This window comes from Nicotiana sylvestris, chromosome 12 (genome assembly GCF_000393655.2).
Source record: "Nicotiana sylvestris chromosome 12, ASM39365v2, whole genome shotgun sequence".
Taxonomy (NCBI): Eukaryota; Viridiplantae; Streptophyta; class Magnoliopsida; order Solanales; family Solanaceae; genus Nicotiana; species Nicotiana sylvestris.
The window spans coordinates 11,388,116-11,407,255 of NC_091068.1; the positions used below are offsets into that span (position 1 = coordinate 11,388,116).

The 19,140-nt window shown below is 39.0% G+C and overlaps 1 protein-coding gene across 1 annotated transcript; it reads left to right on the forward strand.

The window, feature by feature from the left end:
* The first annotated feature begins 10,872 nt into the window (after nt 1–10,872).
* Nucleotides 10,873–17,352, forward strand: LOC104210396 (uncharacterized). The gene is made up of 6 exons (XM_070163291.1): nt 10,873–11,716; nt 11,857–12,448; nt 12,722–12,870; nt 13,566–13,738; nt 14,285–14,571; nt 17,229–17,352. The coding sequence occupies exons 1-6, from the start codon at nt 10,873–10,875 to the stop codon at nt 17,350–17,352; spliced, it is 2,169 nt and encodes a 722-aa protein (XP_070019392.1).
* The last annotated feature ends 1,788 nt before the right edge of the window (nt 17,353–19,140 follow it).

The window sequence follows — 19,140 nt, forward strand, 5'->3', positions numbered from 1 at the left end:
TTTTTCTTCCTTTGTCTTCTTCACAAATCTTCAGCAAGCACTTTCTTCTTTATTTTTACTCTTTCGACTTATCCTTCCTAACAATGTCTTCTTCAAACCCTAACCGTAAAAAAGTTCCAATTCTAGACCAATTCCCCAACGCCCCTGTTAGACACAGAAGAGGCGGAGGAGGTAGGCTTCGAACAGGGTTAGAATCTACTCGAGGCGGCTCCTCTGGTTCTTCTTCAAGGAGTTCTATCCCAAAGGCCCCCTCTTCTAAAAGTAGAGAAATTCTTGATTCTTCTCAAGAACCCTCAGTTGATGAGATAGTTCCCAGCGATTTGTCTTTTGAAAGTGACAAAACGTCTCTTAAAAAACAAATTGCAAATTTAGAAAAAGCCGATACTTACCCTACAATAGTAACCGAGCTTACAATCCCCACCATAAGAAAAGATTGTAACTGGAAGGATAGTCTCCGAATGTCAATTCCTTCCCCAAATCAAAGAATTTCCTCCTTTAGAAGTGGGTATTCTTCTATTTATACTTACCCCTTCACTTTAGGTTTTAAACCTCCGATTGACCCAGTTATTCTTGATTTTTGCCGTTTCTTTACAATTTGTTTGGCCCAAATCGGTCCACTAGTGTGGAGAACAGTGGCTTGTTTGAGATACTTATCCTCCAAAGCCAATGTCAATTTCACCTTCTCCCACCTCATTCATCTGTATCATCCTAACTTAATACGCCATGGAGTTTTTACCTTAACTGCAAGGAGCAAAAAGGTTCTGGTAAATCCTGAAGATGACAAAGATCGTGGACGGTATATCCGTTACGTTGCTGTTCGTACGGTGGACTTGATTGGCGAAACAAATATTCCCTTCCCTAAGAAGTGGAATTTTGAACGTAGGTTTCCTTTTATTTACCGTACCTACTTTTGAGAATTTCAAAAGAAATGTTGTTTTTAACCTCGTCTCTTCTTGGTTTTTTGTAGCAACCATGGGAGATGTGGAACCTATTCCCATCTTCCGTGGTTGGGTAGACTCTCTTTTGAAGATTTCTTCTAGGGAGCAAAGAACTTGGAAATCAATTTCTTCCTTACATGGCTAGAAGGTCAAAGCACATGGTATTTCCCTTTTTATTTTTTTTTATTTTTTTTTACATGTTAAGCATTTTTTCCTCAACTTTGATCATGTATATCTATCCTTTAATCAGGATTTGGCATTAGAGGAATGACGGCTGAAGTAGCTATGGCCATTCGCATGTCTGCGAATGCTGCTCTTGATTTGGATAAGGCTCGAGCCTTGCTGCCAAAAAGGAAAGCTATAAAGGAAAGTTCTGAAGAAGAAGAGGAGGGTACCTCCCTAATTACCAGGCCAAGGGTCAGGAGGCGAATAATCATTGATGATGAAATTGAGGACACTCCTGCTCGAACCTCCACCACCGAGCCTGTTTTGATTCATTCTGACGAAGACACCGAACCGAGAGATAATAATGAGTCAATTCAGCATCTTTTGATAGTGGTTTCGGGAGTGGCGAGCTCAACCCAGTTTTTGATGAAGCTCCTCTTTCCTCATTTGTTCCTATTTCCTCCATTCCTCTGCCAACCGTAAGTACTTCTTTACCAGTTTTGATGACTTCCGTTCTTTTGCCAGTTTCTACTGCTCCTATGTTCGTTCCCTTAGCAATTTCTGCACTTGCTTCCGCTCCTGCGTTGGTTTCTCCATCTTCTCTTTCCATTCTTGTCTCTACATCTTCTCCTTCCATTTCTTCCATTGCTCCTCTTCCCTCTGTTCATCATACAGAGACATGTTCTAGCAGTAGAAGTATGACTATGAGAAGTGTTACTCTGGAAGTTCCTGCCAATCATAGCCTTTTGAGGAAGACTAGTAGAGCTGATGTTTGGCTCGAGCCCCTGATTGGAGATATTGAGAAGAAGAAGATGGAGAGCCATAACTGCTTAACTCTGATGAATGACATAGTTCATTCTACTTTGAAGGTATTTTTCCTCTTCTTACCAACAAGTTTTTTTTATTATCTTCAATCCCTCATTTCTATGAGTTGTCTCTGTAGGCTAACATCATTGGTACGGAATTAATGGGAAGAATTTCCCTTCTGGAAAGAAAAGCCCGTGAGTCTGAAAAGACTATCCACGAGGCCGAAGAAATAGCCAGGGGAGCCCAGCCTGAAGCAGCCAATTGGAAAGAACAGTTTGAGAATGCTCAAGGGACCATAGAGGAGTTACAAGAAAATAAAAACCTCCTGGAGCAGCAAAATCGTGGTTTGACTTCTGAACTGGCAACTGCCAAGGCTTCTTCAAGCCAATTTAAAAGAGACAAAGAGCTTTTGGAATGCTCTTTGTCAGAACAATTATCCAAGGCTAGTGAAGAAGTTAGGGAGCTTAGGGCACTTTTGGCTAAGAAAGAAGAGTATGCAGGAGAGTTAGTGCAAAGCTTGACTCAAGCTCAGGCTGACTTACAGACCTCCTCTGACGAGATTCATGCCTTGAAGAATTCTCATGCCTATCTTGAAGCTTCCCTTGATTCCCATTTAACTGAGCACCAAATCTTAAAAAACGATCTTGCTACGTGGGAAAAGGAATATGGACTTCTGGAGGAGAACTTCAACATAGAGGTAAGTTGGGCTTTCCTGAAATCTCGCCGTGATGCTTTGACGGAAGCTGCTCAAGAAGGTTTTGACTTGCAGTCTGAACTGGCCAAAGTCGTAGATACCATCGAGAAAAGTCAACAATCTACTGATACTCCTTCTCCTGTACTTGAAGCTCCTGGAACGGAAGAACTTTTAAATGAAGAAGTAGCTGCTGCAACAATTGAGGTTACAATTCCTGCTCCCGAAGGTGAAACTTCTGATGCTCCAAACCCTTCAGTGACTAGCTAAAAATGATATTGCTGTAAAGGATCTTTTGATGAAGTCCCCAGTTATCATAATGGGGCATTTGTAAAAATCAAATGCTTTGTTGACTAAGTTTGTACTTCTGCATATTATATTCTTGCCTATTTATCTAGGACTCATGGAATAGCTTAGCATTTTTATCCTTTTAAAATGCTTTATGATTCTTCTCATGGAATATCAACATGAGGCTTATAAAAGAGGGCCCTTTTATTTTATCGACACTTAATGAAGAAGACGTCTCAACTTCATAATGGTGTTATAATACGATGAAAGAAATAGGAAAACACACGTTTTGTATGAAACAACTTTGGCAAGTTTTTATTCATAAACTTTAACAAGTGTTTGACTGTTACATGTATTACAATACATCTACAACTTTCTCGTAATTGTTTTTCTTGTAACAGATTTGTACATAACATAGAATAAACAAGGTTTTTCTTCATAACCTGTTTCAATACATAGTCATGACCCTATCTTTATATATTAAGAAGGGTTTGAGAGGTGACTTTGTTTATAAGTTTGAGAGATGACTCTGTTGTTCTCATGAATGCTGAAGAATTCATAACTTTTTCTCAACACTTGACTCTGTTGTTCGATATTCACTCTGTATTTCTACACGTATCTGTGTATAGTATTGTAGTCCCCCAAGTGTTTGAGCGGTGAAGTATGAAGCCTCGAGCACTTGTTTATTTCTTTTACTTTAGCCCTTTTTCCTGAAATAGAAAGATATACGGGACCCGAATGTGCGATTATAGATGAAGACTGCCTAACTCGTGTGTATTTCCATCAGATTAATTGTAACCCTGGGCTAGGAATTTAAGAATACTCCATTTTGCCTTGCAGGTTGTGACTCATCATTTGGCACGAGTTAGGGTATTTTGCCTAACATCTAAAATCGTTAGTAAAATATTAATAATCCAAGAGAGAAATTTTAACATGATGATACCTGATCGTAGGTACTTTCTCAAAAGTAATATCTTTTTAAGTGGACGGCATTCCAATGTGAAGGTAAAACTTTACCATCCATTGTCTCCAACTGGTATGCTCCTTTTCCCGCAATGCCACGGACTTTGTACAGTCCTTCCCATGTTGGACTTAGCTTTCCTGAATTAGCAGCCTTTGTAGATTGGAACACCTTTTTAAGCACGAAGTCCCCAATTTTGAAAAATCTAAGGCATGCTTTCCTATTGTAATATCGTTCTATTACTTGCTTTTGTGCTGCCATCCTTATCAATGCAGCTTCTCTTCTCCCTTCAAGTAAATCTAGGCTAACCCGCATCTCTTCATTATTAGATTCCTCCGTTGCCTGATCGTATCGTGTGCTTGGCTCACCTATTTCAACTGGAATTAAGGCTTCCTCACCATAAACCATTGAAAATGGTGTTTCTCCAGTGCCTGTTTTGGTCGTTGTACGATAAGCCCATAACACTCCAGGTAACACCTCAGGCCAATTACCTTTTGAATCATGTAACCTCTTCTTCAAGTTGTTGATAATGACTTTGTTAGTAGATTCTGCTTGTCCATTCCCTACTTGATGATATGGCGTAGACGTTATTCTTTTGATCTGCCAACTTTGAAGAAATTCTGTGATTTGAGCTCCAATGAATTGTGGTCCATTGTCACACACGATCTCCTTTGGTGCTCCAAAGCGGCATATTATATTTCGCCATATGAAGTCTTTAACTTCTTTCTCTCGTACCTGTTTAAATGCCCCTGCTTCTACCCATTTAGTGAAATAATCTGTAAGTACAAGTTGAAATTTTACCTGACCTTTTGCTTGTGGAAGTGGACCTACGATATCCATTCCCCATTTCATAAAGGGTCATGGGGCTATAACAGGATGTAGTAACTCAGCTGGTCTGTGCATATTATTGTCGTACCTTTGACATTTATCACATTTGGACACGAAACTGGTTACCTCTTCTTCCATCTTAGGCCAATAATATCCTGTGCGAATTAATGTTCTTACCAGTGACCGTCCTCCTGCGTGATTCCCACAATGTCCTTCGTGTACTTCTCTCATCACATATTCTGTTTGAGAGGGTCCGAGACACCTTGCTAGTGGTCCACCGAACATCTTTCGATAAAGATTTCCTTGATATAAACAGTATCGTGCAGCTTTTTTGCGAAGCACGTGAGCCTTTCCTTTGTCATTAGGCACGGTACCGTGCTGTAAAAAGGCAACAATTTCGTTTCTCCAATCCCATATTAAATGATTAAAATTTACCTCGTTTTTATCAGATTCGAGAACGAAATGAAATAGATGTATGACTGAAGCATTCGTATTGTTTGCTACGTTTGCTGCGGATGCGAGATTTGCTAAAGCATCTGCTTCTACATTCTCATCTCTTGGGATCTGCACTACTTTCCAAGTTTGGAATTGCTTTATTAACTCCCGTACCTTTTCGAGGTATTCTTGCATTCGTGACTCTCTGGCTGTATAAGTCCCCCAGCATTTGATTAACCACGAGTTGAGAATCACTCTTGATTATAATCTGTGTTATGCCGAGTTCTCGTGCCAATTCTAAACCTGCAATTACAGCCTCAAACTCTGCTTCATTGTTAGTTATAGAATGATATTCTATAGCCTGTCTAATGGTCTCACCCGCAGGTGGTACGAGGAGTATTCCTAGGCCTGCCCCTTTTACATTATATGAACCGTCAGTGAATAAAACCCAAGTCCCCGGGTTCGCACCATTAAAAACTAGTAATTCTTTTTCTGTTTCTAAATGCATCCCCTGGCTAAAATCAGCCACGAAATCAGCTAGTACTTGAGACTTTATAGCGGTTCTGGGTTGATAAACAACTTCATATTCACTTAATTCTATAGCCCATTTTTCTAATCTTCCTGAAAGTTCATGTTTATGCAAAATATTTCGAAGCGGAAAAGCAGTAACTACATTAATGGGATGACATTGAAAATAAGGTCTTAATTTTCTAGATGCCATGATCAAAGCTAATGCTAATTTTTCTAGCTGTAGGTATCGTGTCTCAGCTTCCAATAAGGACTTACTTACATAATAAATAGTAGATTGTTTACCTTGGTCCTCGCAGACTAAAACAACACTCACTGCAACTTCAGATACGGCCAGATAAATGAGAAGTTTTCCCCCTACCTTTGGTTTTGCCAACAACGGTGGTTTTGACAAATAAACTTTCAAATTTCTAAGGGCTTGTTGACAATCTTCATTCCATTCAAAATGATCTTGCTTTTTAAGTGCAGAGAAAAACTTAAAACACCTTTCCGAGGATTTGGAAATAAATCTCCCCAAAGCTGCAATTCTTCCCGTTAATCTTTGTACTTCCTTTTTATTAGTAAGTATATCCGGGATTTCTTCTATTGCTTTGATCTGAGAAGGATTCACTTCAATACCACGATTAGAAACAAGAAAACCCAAAAACTTACCTGATGCAACTCCAAATGCACATTTTTCTGGGTTGAGTTTCATATTAAATTTTCGCAAAATTTCAAAAGTAACAGATAGATGAGAAATATGATCATGAGATTGCTGGGTTTTGACGAGCATATCATCTATATATACCTCCATTGTTTTCCCTAAATGTTCTTGGAACATTTTGGTGACCAACCTTTGATAGGTTGCCCCAGCATTTTTGAGACCAAATGGCATTACTTTATAACAGTAAGTCCCCCTGTCTGTGATGAAAGAAGTTTTTTCTTCATCACCAGGATCCATTTTAATTTGATTATACCCCGAGTACGCATCTAAAAAACTTAAAAGTTCATGACCTGCGGTTGCATCAATTAGTTGGTCTATATGCGGTAAGGGAAAGGAATCTTTTGGACAAGCTTTATTTAAATCGGTATAATCCACACAAACACGCCACTTACCATTTTTCTTGGGTACGACCACCGTGTTAGCTAACCAAGTAGGATACTTTACCTCACGGATTGATCCGATTTTTAATAATTTTTGGACTTCATCCTGAATCACCTGGTTCTTGAAAGATCCTTGCTTTCGTTTCTTTTGCTTTATTGGTGTGAAAGAAGGATCCTCATTGAGTTTGTGAGTCATCACATTCGGTGGTATCCCTGTCATATCAGCGTGGGACCAAGCAAAGCAGTCTAAGTTAGCTTTTAAAAATTCGATTATCATACCTCGCATGTTCATGCTTAAATTGGCCCCGATATAAACCTTCCGTTCATGCCATTGATCAAATAACATCACTGCCTCAAGCTCTTCAATTGTCGTTTTGATGCTTTCATTTTCTTCAGGTTCCTGAATTGTGTCAAGCCTTGAGTCCAAATCTGTCTTTTCTTGTTCAGTTGAAGTTTGATCTTTTTTACCTTCAACTGTTTCCTGTAATTGCTATTTTTCTTTATTTACGGCGCTCGTACTTGTTACAGCGTTGACACTTCTAGCCATCTGCTGATCCCCACGAATTTGGCAAATTCCCCACGGCGATGGGAATTTAACAACCTGATGGAGAGTTGATGGGACAACATCCATATCGTGTATCCATGGTCTCCCCATGATCATATTGTAGGCCATTTCCATATCAACTACCTGAAATTTAGTTTCCTTCACAACACCCACAGCAAAAGTTGTTAGAATTACCTCACCTTTTGTTACTACACTTGAATTGTCGAAGCCTGACAAGGTGTGCGCCTTGGGTATCATTTTGTCTTCAGCTTGCATTTCCCATAGTACCCTTAGTAATATAATATTTATAGAACTCCCTGGATCAATCAAAACTCATTTTACATTAGTATCATGTACAAGTAAAGATATTACCAGTGCGTCATCATGTGGAGTTGTCACTCCTTCGGTATCTGCGTCATCGAATGAAATACTTTCATTTTCAAGGACTTGCCGCACCCGTTTCCCGTGTGTAATTGTTACCTTAGAAACCTTGTTGGAGGCTGTGTAGGTTATGTCGTGAATATCTTCTCCCCCGCTTATGACATTGACTGTCCTCTTGGGTGAAGGAGGTTGTGGTGGCTCTTGCCTGTTTTTCATATAAGCTTGTTTTCCTTTCTCACTAAATAACTCAGTGAGGTACCCTTGCTTCAATAGAAGATCCACTTCACTCTGCAAGAATCTACATTCTGAAGTTTTGTGCCCGTGATTTTAACACTCCTTAAATTTATAAAAGTTTCAAGATACGCTAATTATAGAACTAAATTATTATTATTACTATTATTTTTATCTTGTTTATAGTGATATATATATATACACACACACATATATATATATATATATATATACACACACACACTTAAATAATTGGATATACAATTATGAAAATGTTAATAATTTTAATATTGTTAAGTATTAGAGGTGGGTATCATTAGTAGTTAAGTCACAAAAGAAAAAAAAGTAGGTTGAAAGCAAATAAAATAATTTTAAAAAATACAAAAGGCTTAAAGCCTTGGAATAAGAATGAGCGTAATTCTCATTCAGAAAGGCAAGAAGCCTATTTCTAACAAACAAGGAAATAAAGAGGCGCAGAACACAAAAAAAAACACATACGCGGGGGTAGGAACAGAGGCGGACAGATATTGCAGCGAAAAAAATTCTAGGGTTCTTCATAACTCACTTATTCTTGAACTCATGTTTGTAAAATCCCCTATTGTCAATTACCCTACAGTAGTAATAGGTAAGAATAGAATAGTTAATTCCCTTCTCCCTCTATATCAACAATAGATTTCATATTTAGGTGTAGTACTTTAAAATTGATTAAAATACACTGATTGTTGTAGAAACAATTGTTTGACGGGTATAAATTTGACTGGAGTCTACGTATTGGCCCAAGGAGTATTGAGGTGAGTTGATATAACCCTTTACTAAAGTGATTTAACTCACAAAAGCACACATACAAGGTGTTTGATGAATTGCTTAAAAGAGTTTATCTTTATTTAATTAGAGCGAGTGAGTACCCATTAATTTAGAATTGTTCTAGCAAAAGTTTAGATGATCTATTATGCTATATGTGCTTAAATTTTTATATTTTTGTGTAATTCTTATATGCTATTTTCATGTTGAAGATTATGAAGAAGAAAGAGTCTTTAGAAATATTTTTATATGTTTATTTCATTCTTATGCCATGCTTTACATTTAAGGGCACCAATATGAGCATGTACATAATGTTCTATAAAGAAAAGATTTAGACTTGAAAAAGTCACAAGGAAGAAGTTTTAGAAAGAAAAGATTTTTGGGGAGTATCCGTTATTCTGAGAAGGGGTCATCGTCCAGGCCGAGGGTCCTGACCAAGGCGTTGACTTCCTGAAACTACTTGTTCCAAAATAGGGAGCACATGAGCCGAGGGTCTCGTTGCTGAGAATTTACTTAGCCATGCTAAGGTATGATACATGAGCGCTGAGAACCATGAAGCGAGTGACACCTCATGGATTGGACCTATTCGATCAGGTTGGGATCGAACCCGTGCCGATCACACGGTGACTGAGACAGAATTAAGTCAGGATAGTTGGAACTCCCAAAGTATAAAGTGAAGTAATTTTTTTGTAAAGAAAGAAAAAGAAAAGAATTTCTTTTAGAATATTCGTAAATTGCTATTATGCAATTATTTTAGAATTATTCTTATAAGCTTTATGTTTTACATGCATTTAGAACATTTGCTCGTAATGTATATGTTATTAAAGTTTCTCCTCCTATTGTTGAGACTCACTGAGTACAATGGATGGTACTGACGTTCTCTTTTGGGAACCTACGTTGGTCTGCGGTACAACGTATGAACCGAATTTGCAGGCGAACAGGTTACGAGTTAGGACTTCCTTCCCTTCCAGTGATATTGGTGAGCTCCGCTTTTGTTCGTGGAGTATTCTTAGAGTCATTTTCATTTAGCTATTTCTTTGTTTATCTAGAGAACTGACCAGGAAATCTCATGTCCTGAGCAGTGCGTCAGTTTATCAGTAGAGGCTTCATAGACATAGTAATTGGGTTGAGATTCATATGTTATTTTATAATAACTTAACAATAATTCAGTAGTTACAATGAATAAAGTTTTGGAGTTGATTTATTTAAATATTTCAATTAATCAAGAGTATTTGGTTAGAGTATTGCTTTGTTGCATATAAAGCGTGGAGCTATAATAGATTGAATAAGCAGAGATGGTTCGCTCGATCAGGTTCAGTGATCGAGTGCCGGTCTCGGCTTGTTTAGAAAATGGGTCGTGACAAACTTGGTATCAGAGCCTCAGGTTTATGGAGTCCTAGGGGTCTATGAAGCCGTGTTAGTAGAGTCTTGTTTATGTGTATGAAGCGCGCCATACTTATAAACAGGAGGCTACAAGCATTTAGGAAAAATCTTTTTTTTTTCATACTTTAGATCGTGCAGTAGAGCCTACCTCTAAGAAATTATCTAATGTATTCTTTTCTCCAAAACTCACAGAAATGGCTCGTACTTGCAACTCTGACACCGACACTCAGGATGTTGCTCAAGAAACTATTGCTACTATTGTGGCTCGAGGCATAACTAAAAAGGCTCGAACTCAAAAAAGGAAGGGTAAATCCATAAGGGGGGTTCAAGAACCCTAGGTTGAACATGAAGAAGGGGTGGAGCATGATGAGCAAGTACCTCTGGATCCAACGCCAACCCCAACAGTAGCTCCGACTCAAACAACTATATCCCTAGAGGTGGGTCAGATGTTCAATGCAGTCAACAGTGCTATGGAGATGTTTAAGGACTTTATGGCCAACCAGAACGAGAAAAGAGATAAGATTCCACCTCAAACAAATAGGCAGAAAATTCTGAGTCCTCAAGAGTGAATGAATTTCTGAAGTTGAGTCCTCAAGTGTTCCATGGTTCTATAGTTGATGAATATCCAATGTTATGGATGGAGGGTGTTAAGAAAGCCCTCCGAGTGATGAAAGTATTTGATGACAAAGCTGTGGAGCTGGCTGCTTACTAGCTTAGAGATGTGGCTGGCGCTTGGTTTGAGATGTGGGAAAAAGAGAGAGATGAAGATGATGGTCCACCTACTTAGGAAGAATTTGAAGAGGCCTTCATGGCTAACTTTATCCCAGAAGAGGATATGGCAGCTAAGACTACAGAGTTCGAACAGATCAAGCAAGGGAATCAAAGTGTGCAAGAGTACTACATGGAATTCATAAGGTTAGCTAAGCATGCTCCTCACATGGTTAAGACAGAAAAAGCAAAGATTCGCAGGTTTGTTGGCGGTTTGGCTTACCACATTAAGGATACGACATCAGCTGCAGCGGTAGGAATGACAGCTTTCTCATCTGTTGTGGGGTTCGCCAAGCACTTAGAAAAAGACAGACAACAAAGGAGAGAAGAGAAAGAGCATAACAAGAAATCCCGGACAACGGGCAGGTTTAATGGTACATCCAGCAGAGGCGGAAGGGATTCCTCTAATAAGGAGTCATTAGCACCAGCTCAGTTCAGTCATCAGTCAGGTGGTGGGTCTTCCTTCAGACGTACTCAGAGTAATGGAAATCAGTCTCGCCAGAATCAGAATTTTAGGACATCATCCTCACATAGCCAGAGTCATGCTGAGCAACATTCACACCAGCAAAGTCTTTGTGGAACATATAAGCGGCAGCATTCAGGTCAGTGCAAGCTCGGGTTTCATGGTTGCTACCATTTTGGAGACATTGGTCATATAAAGGCCAACTGCCCAAAGTTGCAACGTAATTTCAGTGGTAGATCAACTCGTCCTTCTAGTTCCTCAGCTACTGCAGTTGCACCACCTCAGGCTCGTGGTTCTCATAATCAGTCCAGGCATGGAGCAGGTAGAGGTGCAGACCGAGTTACTCAGGGATGGGGACAACCCCGTTTATTTGCTACACTTGATCGTCAGAGTGCAGAGGCATCTGCAGAAGTTATTACAGGTATACTTTTAGTCTGCTCACATAATGTTTATGCCATAATGGATCCAGTTTCAACATTTTCATATGTGACTCCATACTTTGCAATTAACCTCGGACTAGACCTGAACAACTTAGTGAGTCATTCCTAGTATCTACTCCAGTTGGCGAGTCAGTGAAAGTCACCAGAGTCTATAGAGGCTGTACAGTTTCAGTCCAAGGTCGCAACACCAAAGCTGATCTCATAGAGTTAGAAATGGTGGATTTTAATGTGATCATGGGTATGGATTGGTTGTCTTCCTGCTATGCCATGTTAGATTGTCATGCCAAGATAGTCAGGTTCCAATTTCCAAATGAAGAAGTCTTAGAGTGGAAGGGTAGTTCAGCATCGCTTGTAGGTAAGTTTATTTCTTATCTTAAGGCACAACGAATGATCGGTAAGGGGTGTCTCGCCTATTTGGCTCACATTATTAATCCAGAATCAGAACCACCAACTCTTCAGTCAGTGCCAATTGTTAGAGAATTTCCAGAAGTTTTCCCATATGACCTTCCCGGACTTCCTCCCGAAAGAATCATAGACTTAGGCATTGATCTCATGCCAGGCACTCAGCCCATATCTATACCTCCCTATAGGATGGCTCCAACAGAACTTAATGAGTTGAGAGAACAGTTGAAAGACCTTCTTGACAAGGGCTTCATCAGGCCGAGTGTTTCACCGTGGGGTTCCCCGGTCCTGTTTGTCAAAAAGAAAGATAGGTCTCTCAGAATGTGTGTCGACTATCGGCAGTTGAATAAAGTTACTATTAAGAACAAGTACCCACTTCCAAGAATTGATGATTTATTTGATCAACTTCAGGGTGAAAAGTACTTTTCAAAAATAGACTTGAGGTCGGGATACCATCAGTTGAGAATCAGAAAGGAGGATATATCTAAAACAACCTTTAGAACTCGCTACGGGCACTATGAATTTCTAGTAATGTCCTTCGGGTTGACAAATGCTCCAGCTGCATTCATGGACCTCATGAACAGAGTTTTCAAGCCATTCCTGGATACCTTTATTATCGTGTTTATAGACGATATTTTGGTATACTCTAAGAGTAAAAAAGAACATGCAGAACACCTTAGAATAGCCTTGCAGACCTTGAAGGAGAATGAGCTTTATGCCAAGTTTTCAAAATGTGAGTTCTGGTTGCAGTCAGTTGCATTCTTAGGCCACGTGGTATCTAGTGAAGGAATAAAAGTAGACCCTCAGAAGACAGAAGCAGTCAAGAACTGGCCCAGGCCGACAACGCCAACCGAAATCAGGAGTTTCTTGGGGTTAGCTGGCTACTATAGAAGGTTTGTAGAGGGGTTTTCCTCACTTGCAGCTCCATTAACTAAGTTGACTCAGAAAGCAGTTAAGTTCCAATGGTCAGACGCTTGTGACAGAGTTTTCAAGAGTTAAAGAAGAGGTTGACCACTGCACCTGTGCTAACCTTGCCAACAGGTTCGGGTGGGTTCACAGTGTATTGTGATGCCTCCAGAGTGGGACTTGGTTGTGTTCTTATGCAAAATGGAAAAGTTATTGCTTATGCTTCCAGGCAGTTAAAGAATCATGAAAAGAACTACCCCACACACGACTTGGAGCTTGCAGCAGTGGTGTTTGCATTAAAAATATGGCGACACTACCTTTATGGCGAGCATTCTGAAGTGTTTACAGATCACAAAAACCTCCAGTACATTTTCAAGCAAAAAGAACTAAATTTGAGACAGAGAAGGTGGCTCGAGCTATTGAAGGATTATGACATCAATATCCTTTATCACCCGGGCAAAGCTAATGTGGTAGTAGATGCACTTAGTAGGAAGTCAACGGGTGTCTTGGCCCATCTTGCAGTACAAAGGAGATCTTTGGGTCGAGAAATTCAAAAACTAGCAAATGATGGAATTAGATTGGATGAGACTGAAGAAGGAGACATAACTGCTTATGCCTTAGCGCAATCCTCCCTAGTTGCGCATGTTAAGGCTAAGCAAGACGAAGATTCGTACTTAGTGAAATTAAAAGAAGGAGTCAGAAGCAAAGAAATTACTGCTTTCACTCTAGGAAGTGACGGAGTTTTGAAGTTGAATGATCGGTTATGTGTGCCTGATGTAGATGGTCTTAGGAAGGCCATAATGGAGGAGGCTCACAGTTCGAGATACTCTATCCACCCAGGTGCTACCAAAATGTATCTAGATTTGAAAGAGTTGTATTGGTGGAAAGGCATGAAGAAACAAGTAGCAAATCATGTGGCTAAATGTTTAAATTGTCAGCAAGTCAAAGCCGAGCATCAGAGGCCTGGTGGCCTAGCTCAAGATATAGAGATACCACAGTGGAAGTGGGAGATGATTAATATGGATTTCGTAGTAGGTCTACCTCGCACATACCGTAAACATGATTCAATTTCGGTTATTGTAGACCGACTGACAAAGTCCGCGCATTTCCTATCAGTAAAGACGACAGACTCCGCAGAGCAGTATGTGCGGTTGTACATAAAAGAAATAGTCCGATTGCATGGTACTCCAATTTCAATCATATCTGACAAAGACTCTCAGTTCACGGCAAATTTTTGGCAGGCATTTCAGAAAAGATTAGGTACCAAGGTCAATTTAAGCACCGCTTTTCATCCACAGACCGATGGCCAGGCAGAAAGGACCATTCAGACTCTCGAAGATATAATGCATGTGTGTGTTATAGATTTTGGAGGTAATTGGGATGATCACTTGCCACTTATAGAATTTGCTTACAATAACAGCTACCAGGCCAGCATTGGTATGGCTCCTTATGAAGCATTGTATGGGCGGAGATGTAGGTCTCCGGTGGGTTGGTTTGAACCAGCAGAGGTGCCGTTGATTGGTCCAGAGTTTGTTTGTGAGGCCTTGGAGAAAGTTCAGCTAATTAGAGAAAGACTTAAAGCGGCACAGAGTCGTCAAAAGTCTTATTCTGACAAGAGGCATCGTGAGTTAGAGTTCATGGTTGGTGATAAGGTGTTTCTGAAAGTTTCACCAATGAAAGGAGTTATGAGGTTTGGTAAGAAATGGAAACTTAGCCCTAGATTTATCGGACCTTATGAAATTCTAGAAAAGAAAGGAAACGTGGCTTATAAGCTAGCGCTACCCCTTGAGTTGTCCTCTGTTCATCCTGTCTTTCATGTGTCTATGCTTAGAAAGTACATCCATGATGAGTCGCATATAATACCTGTCGATACCATAGAAATTAAGGAAGGCCTGACTTATGAAGAGGTACCTATAGAAATTCTCGATAGGCAAGTAAGAAAGTTAAGAACAAAAGAATTAGCATCGGTAAAAGTTTTGTGGAGTAATCATGATTCAAAAGAAGCTACGTGGGAGGTCGAGGAAGATATGAGGAAGAAATATCCTTATTTATTTGAGTAACAAGGTATGTGAACCTAGGTTTGACTTGACATTTATATTTCATTTATTAATACAAGTTAGCAAGTGTTTATGTCCTTCTTAGATTATACTTAGTTGTTGTAGTAATTTAGTTTATGCCATAGTATATTTAATTTATTAAAGTGATTTACTTGTGCTAGAGTTGTTGTGCTTTAGATTCTTGTTAGTTATCGTGGTACCTCCTTACCGGAGTGTGAGTAATTAATTTATGAGCTGCGTATGGTGCCTATGAATGGCCTGTTATGGTATATTTGGTTGTTGTTGGTGTAGTTGTGGTATTTGTGACAGGGATATTTTTTTGGATAGTCCAATTTACAGGGGAAACTCTGCCGAAATTTTTAAAATTTTAGGGAGTCAGCCAAAATTTTGAATCCCTTGCAAGAGTGAGTAGTGCTAAGAAAATTTAAGAGGTTCAAGGACTTAAGGAATGATTGTTAGCGCACGAATAAGGTCCTAGCAACATTCGAGGACGAATGTTTTTAAGAGAGAAAGATTTTAACACTCCTTAAATTTATAAAAGTTTCAAGATACGCTAATTATAGAACTAAATTATTATTATTACTATTATTTTTATCTTGTTTATAGTGATATATATATATACACACACACACTTAAACAAGTGGATATACAATTATGAAAATGTTAATAATTTTAATATTGTTAAGTATTAAAGGTGGATATCATTAATTAGTAGTTAAGTCACAAAAGAAAAAAAAAGTAGGTTGAAAGCAAATAAAATAATTTAAAAAAAAATACAAAAGGCTTAAAGCCTTGGAATAAGAATGAGCGTAATTCTCATTCAGAAAGGCAAGAAGCCTATTTCTAACAAACAAGGAAATAAAGAGGCGCATAACACAAAAAAAACACATACGCGGGGGTAGGAACAGAGGCGGACAGATATTGCAGCGAAAAAAATTCTAGGGTTCTTCATAACTCACTTATTCTTGAACTCATGTTTGTAAAATCCCCTATTGTCAATTACCCTACAGTAGTAATAGGTAAGAATAGAATAGTTAATTCCCTTCTCCCTCTATATCAACAATAGATTTCATATTTAGGTGTAGTACTTTAAAATAGATTAAAATACACCGATTGTTGTAGAAACAATTGTTTGACGGGTATAAATTTGACTGGAGTCTACGTATTGGCCCAAGGAGTATTGAGGTGAGTTGATATAACCCTTTACTAAAGTGGTTTAACTCACAAAAGCACACATACAAGGTGTTTGATGAATTGCTTAAAAGAGTTTATCTTTATTTAATTAGAGCGAGTGAGTACCCATTAATTTAGAATTGTTCTAGCAAAAGTTTAGATGATCTATTATGCTATATGTGCTTAAATTTTTATATTTTTGTGTAATTCTTATATGCTATTTTCATGTTGAAGATTATGAAGAAGAAAGAGTCTTTAGAAATATTTTTATATGTTTATTTCATTCTTATGCCATGCTTTACATTTAAGGGCACCAATATGAGCATGTACATAATGTTCTATAAAGAAAAGATTTAGACTTGAAAAAGTCACAAGGAAGAAGTTTTAGAAAGAAAAGATTTTTGGGGAGTATCCGTTATTCTGAGAAGGGGTCATCGTCCAGGCCGAGGGTCCTGACCAAGGCGTTGACTTCCTGAAACTACTTGTGCCAAAGTAGGGAGCACATGAGCCGAGGGTCTCGTTGCTGAGAATTTACTTAGCCATGCTAAGGTATGATACATGAGCGCTGAGAACCATGAAGCGAGTGACACCTCGTGGATTGGACCTATTCGATCAGGTTGGGATCGAACCCGTGCCGATCACACGGTGACTGAGACAGAATTAAGTCAGGATAGTTGGAACTCCCAAAGTATAAAGTGAAGTAATTTTTTTGTAAAGAAAGAAAAAGAAAAGAATTTCTTTTAGAATATTCGTAAATTGCTATTATGCAATTATTTTAGAATTATTCTTATAAGCTTTATGTTTTACATGCATTTAGAATATTTGATCGTAATGTATATGTTATTAAAGTTTCTCCTCCTATTGTTGAGACTCACTGAGTACAATGGATGGTACTGACGTTCTCTTTTGGGAACCTACGTTGGTCTACGGTACAACGTATGAACCGAATTTGCAGGCGAACAGGTTACGAGTTAGGACTTCCTTCCCTTCCAGTGATATTGGTGAGCTCCGCTTTTGTTCGTGGAGTATTCTTAGAGTCATTTTCATTTAGCTATTTCTTTGTTTATCTAGAGAACTGACCAGGAAATCTCATGTCCTGAGCAGTGCGTCAGTTTATCAGTAGAGGCTTCATAGACATAGTAATTGGGTTGAGATTCATATGTTATTTTATAATAACTTAGCAATAATTCAGTAGTTACAATGAATAAAGTTTTGGAGTTGATTTATTTAAATATTTCAATTAATCAAGAGTATTTGGTTAGAGTATTGCTTTATTGCATATAAAGCGTGGAGCTATAATAGATTGAATAAGCAGAGATGGTTCGCTCGATCAGGTTCACTTCACTCTGCAGGAATCTACATTCTGAAGTTTTGTGCCCGTGATCGTTGTGGAATTCGCACCAATGATCTGGATTGCGTCTATTTGGATTTGACCGCATCTCTTTTGGCCACCGTACCTTATCTCCCATGCTTCTTAAAACAGCTACGAGCTCGGAGGTAGTAACATTAAAATTATATCCGCCGAATCGTGCCTTTAAACTTCTGTCATCATCTCGCGATTCTTGTCTGTTCCGATCATTCCTGAACTTTGAAGACGAGCCAAAATCCCGGTTCCTCGCTTTTTGATCATATTGCTGGCTATCTTGTTTTGACCGTGGGTCTTTTCCTGCAGGTCCCATATATGGATCGTATCTGTTTTTACCTGATCTTTTTTCGGTTTCTGACCTTCGGGTATCGCCCCTTTCTTCATGATGAAACTTAGGTACGGTATCTTCTTCAATTCGCAGCTTCGTGCTATACCTGTTGTAAACATCATTCCATGTGGTTGCAGGAAATTCTCGAAGGCTTTCTTTGAGTCGTCTTGTGGCTTCAGAACTTTTGTCATTTAAATTACCTGCAAAGGCTATTGCAGCCCAATTGTCAGGCACACGAGGTAGAGTCATTCTTTCACGCCGGAATCTATCAACAAAGTTTCTAAGCAGCTCCGAATCCCCTTGTTTGATTTTGAAAATATCTTCCATTATTTTCTCAACCTTTTGTGCTCCCGAATGTGCTTTAATAAAAGAATCTGCAAGCTCAGTAAAAGAATTAATAGAATTTTCAGATAAAAGAGAATACCAGGTTAATGCACCCTTGGTGAGTGTTTCTCCAAATTTCTTGACCAATACTGATTCAATTTCTTGTTTGGTCAAGTCATTGCCTTTTACGCCTTTTGTAAATGCAGTCACGTGGTCACGTGGGTCTGTAGTACCATCATATTTCGGGATGTCAGGCATTTTGAACTTTTTCGGAATTGGAAGGGGAGCAGCACTAGGCTTCCATGGTTGTTGTGAGTATTTGTCCATGTCTACTCCTTTTATTACAGGCGGAACTCCAGGGATTTGTTCAATACGCTCATTTTGTTCCTTAAGCTGTTTCTGCAAGGTTAGTACTAAATTTTGCAAATATGAATTATTTGAATTACCTGGTCCCCCTTCCTGTGGTTCACTGGGGGTTGCTCCGTTTCCAGAATTATCAAGACCAGAACGGGGATTCTCCAATGTATTATTATTAGGAGTTGGTGTGGGTGGCGCAGCAAGCAATCGACTAACAAGTGCCTGAAGAGTTTTGCCGACCTGTGCATCAATTAGCTTTTGTAAAGCTTCAGTTGTAACTCCTTCAAAATGTTCAGATTGCTCTTGTTGATCAGCACGGGATTCAGTAACAGGAGTGCCTTCACGAGATTGACGTGGTGAATTTAGAGGAGAGGGAACCACGTCATCTTGATTTTGATGTATTTGATTCTCATGGTTTCCCAATGTGTTATTACTATTGTTGTCGGCGTTGTTGTTTGACATGGTGACGACAATAGATAAGATATAGCTTAA

Excerpts from the sequence above, each read along its gene's own strand:
- LOC104210396 (XM_070163291.1), top strand. The coding sequence starts at position 10,873 with ATGGCTAACTTTATCCCAGAAGAGGATATGGCAGCTAAGACTACAGAG. Across the intron at positions 11,717-11,856 it reads ATCTGCAGAAGTTATTACAG|TTGGCGAGTCAGTGAAAGTC; the intron begins GTATACTTTTAG and ends TATCTACTCCAG. Across the intron at positions 14,572-17,228 it reads GTGCCGTTGATTGGTCCAGA|GCGAACAGGTTACGAGTTAG; the intron begins GTTTGTTTGTGA and ends CCGAATTTGCAG.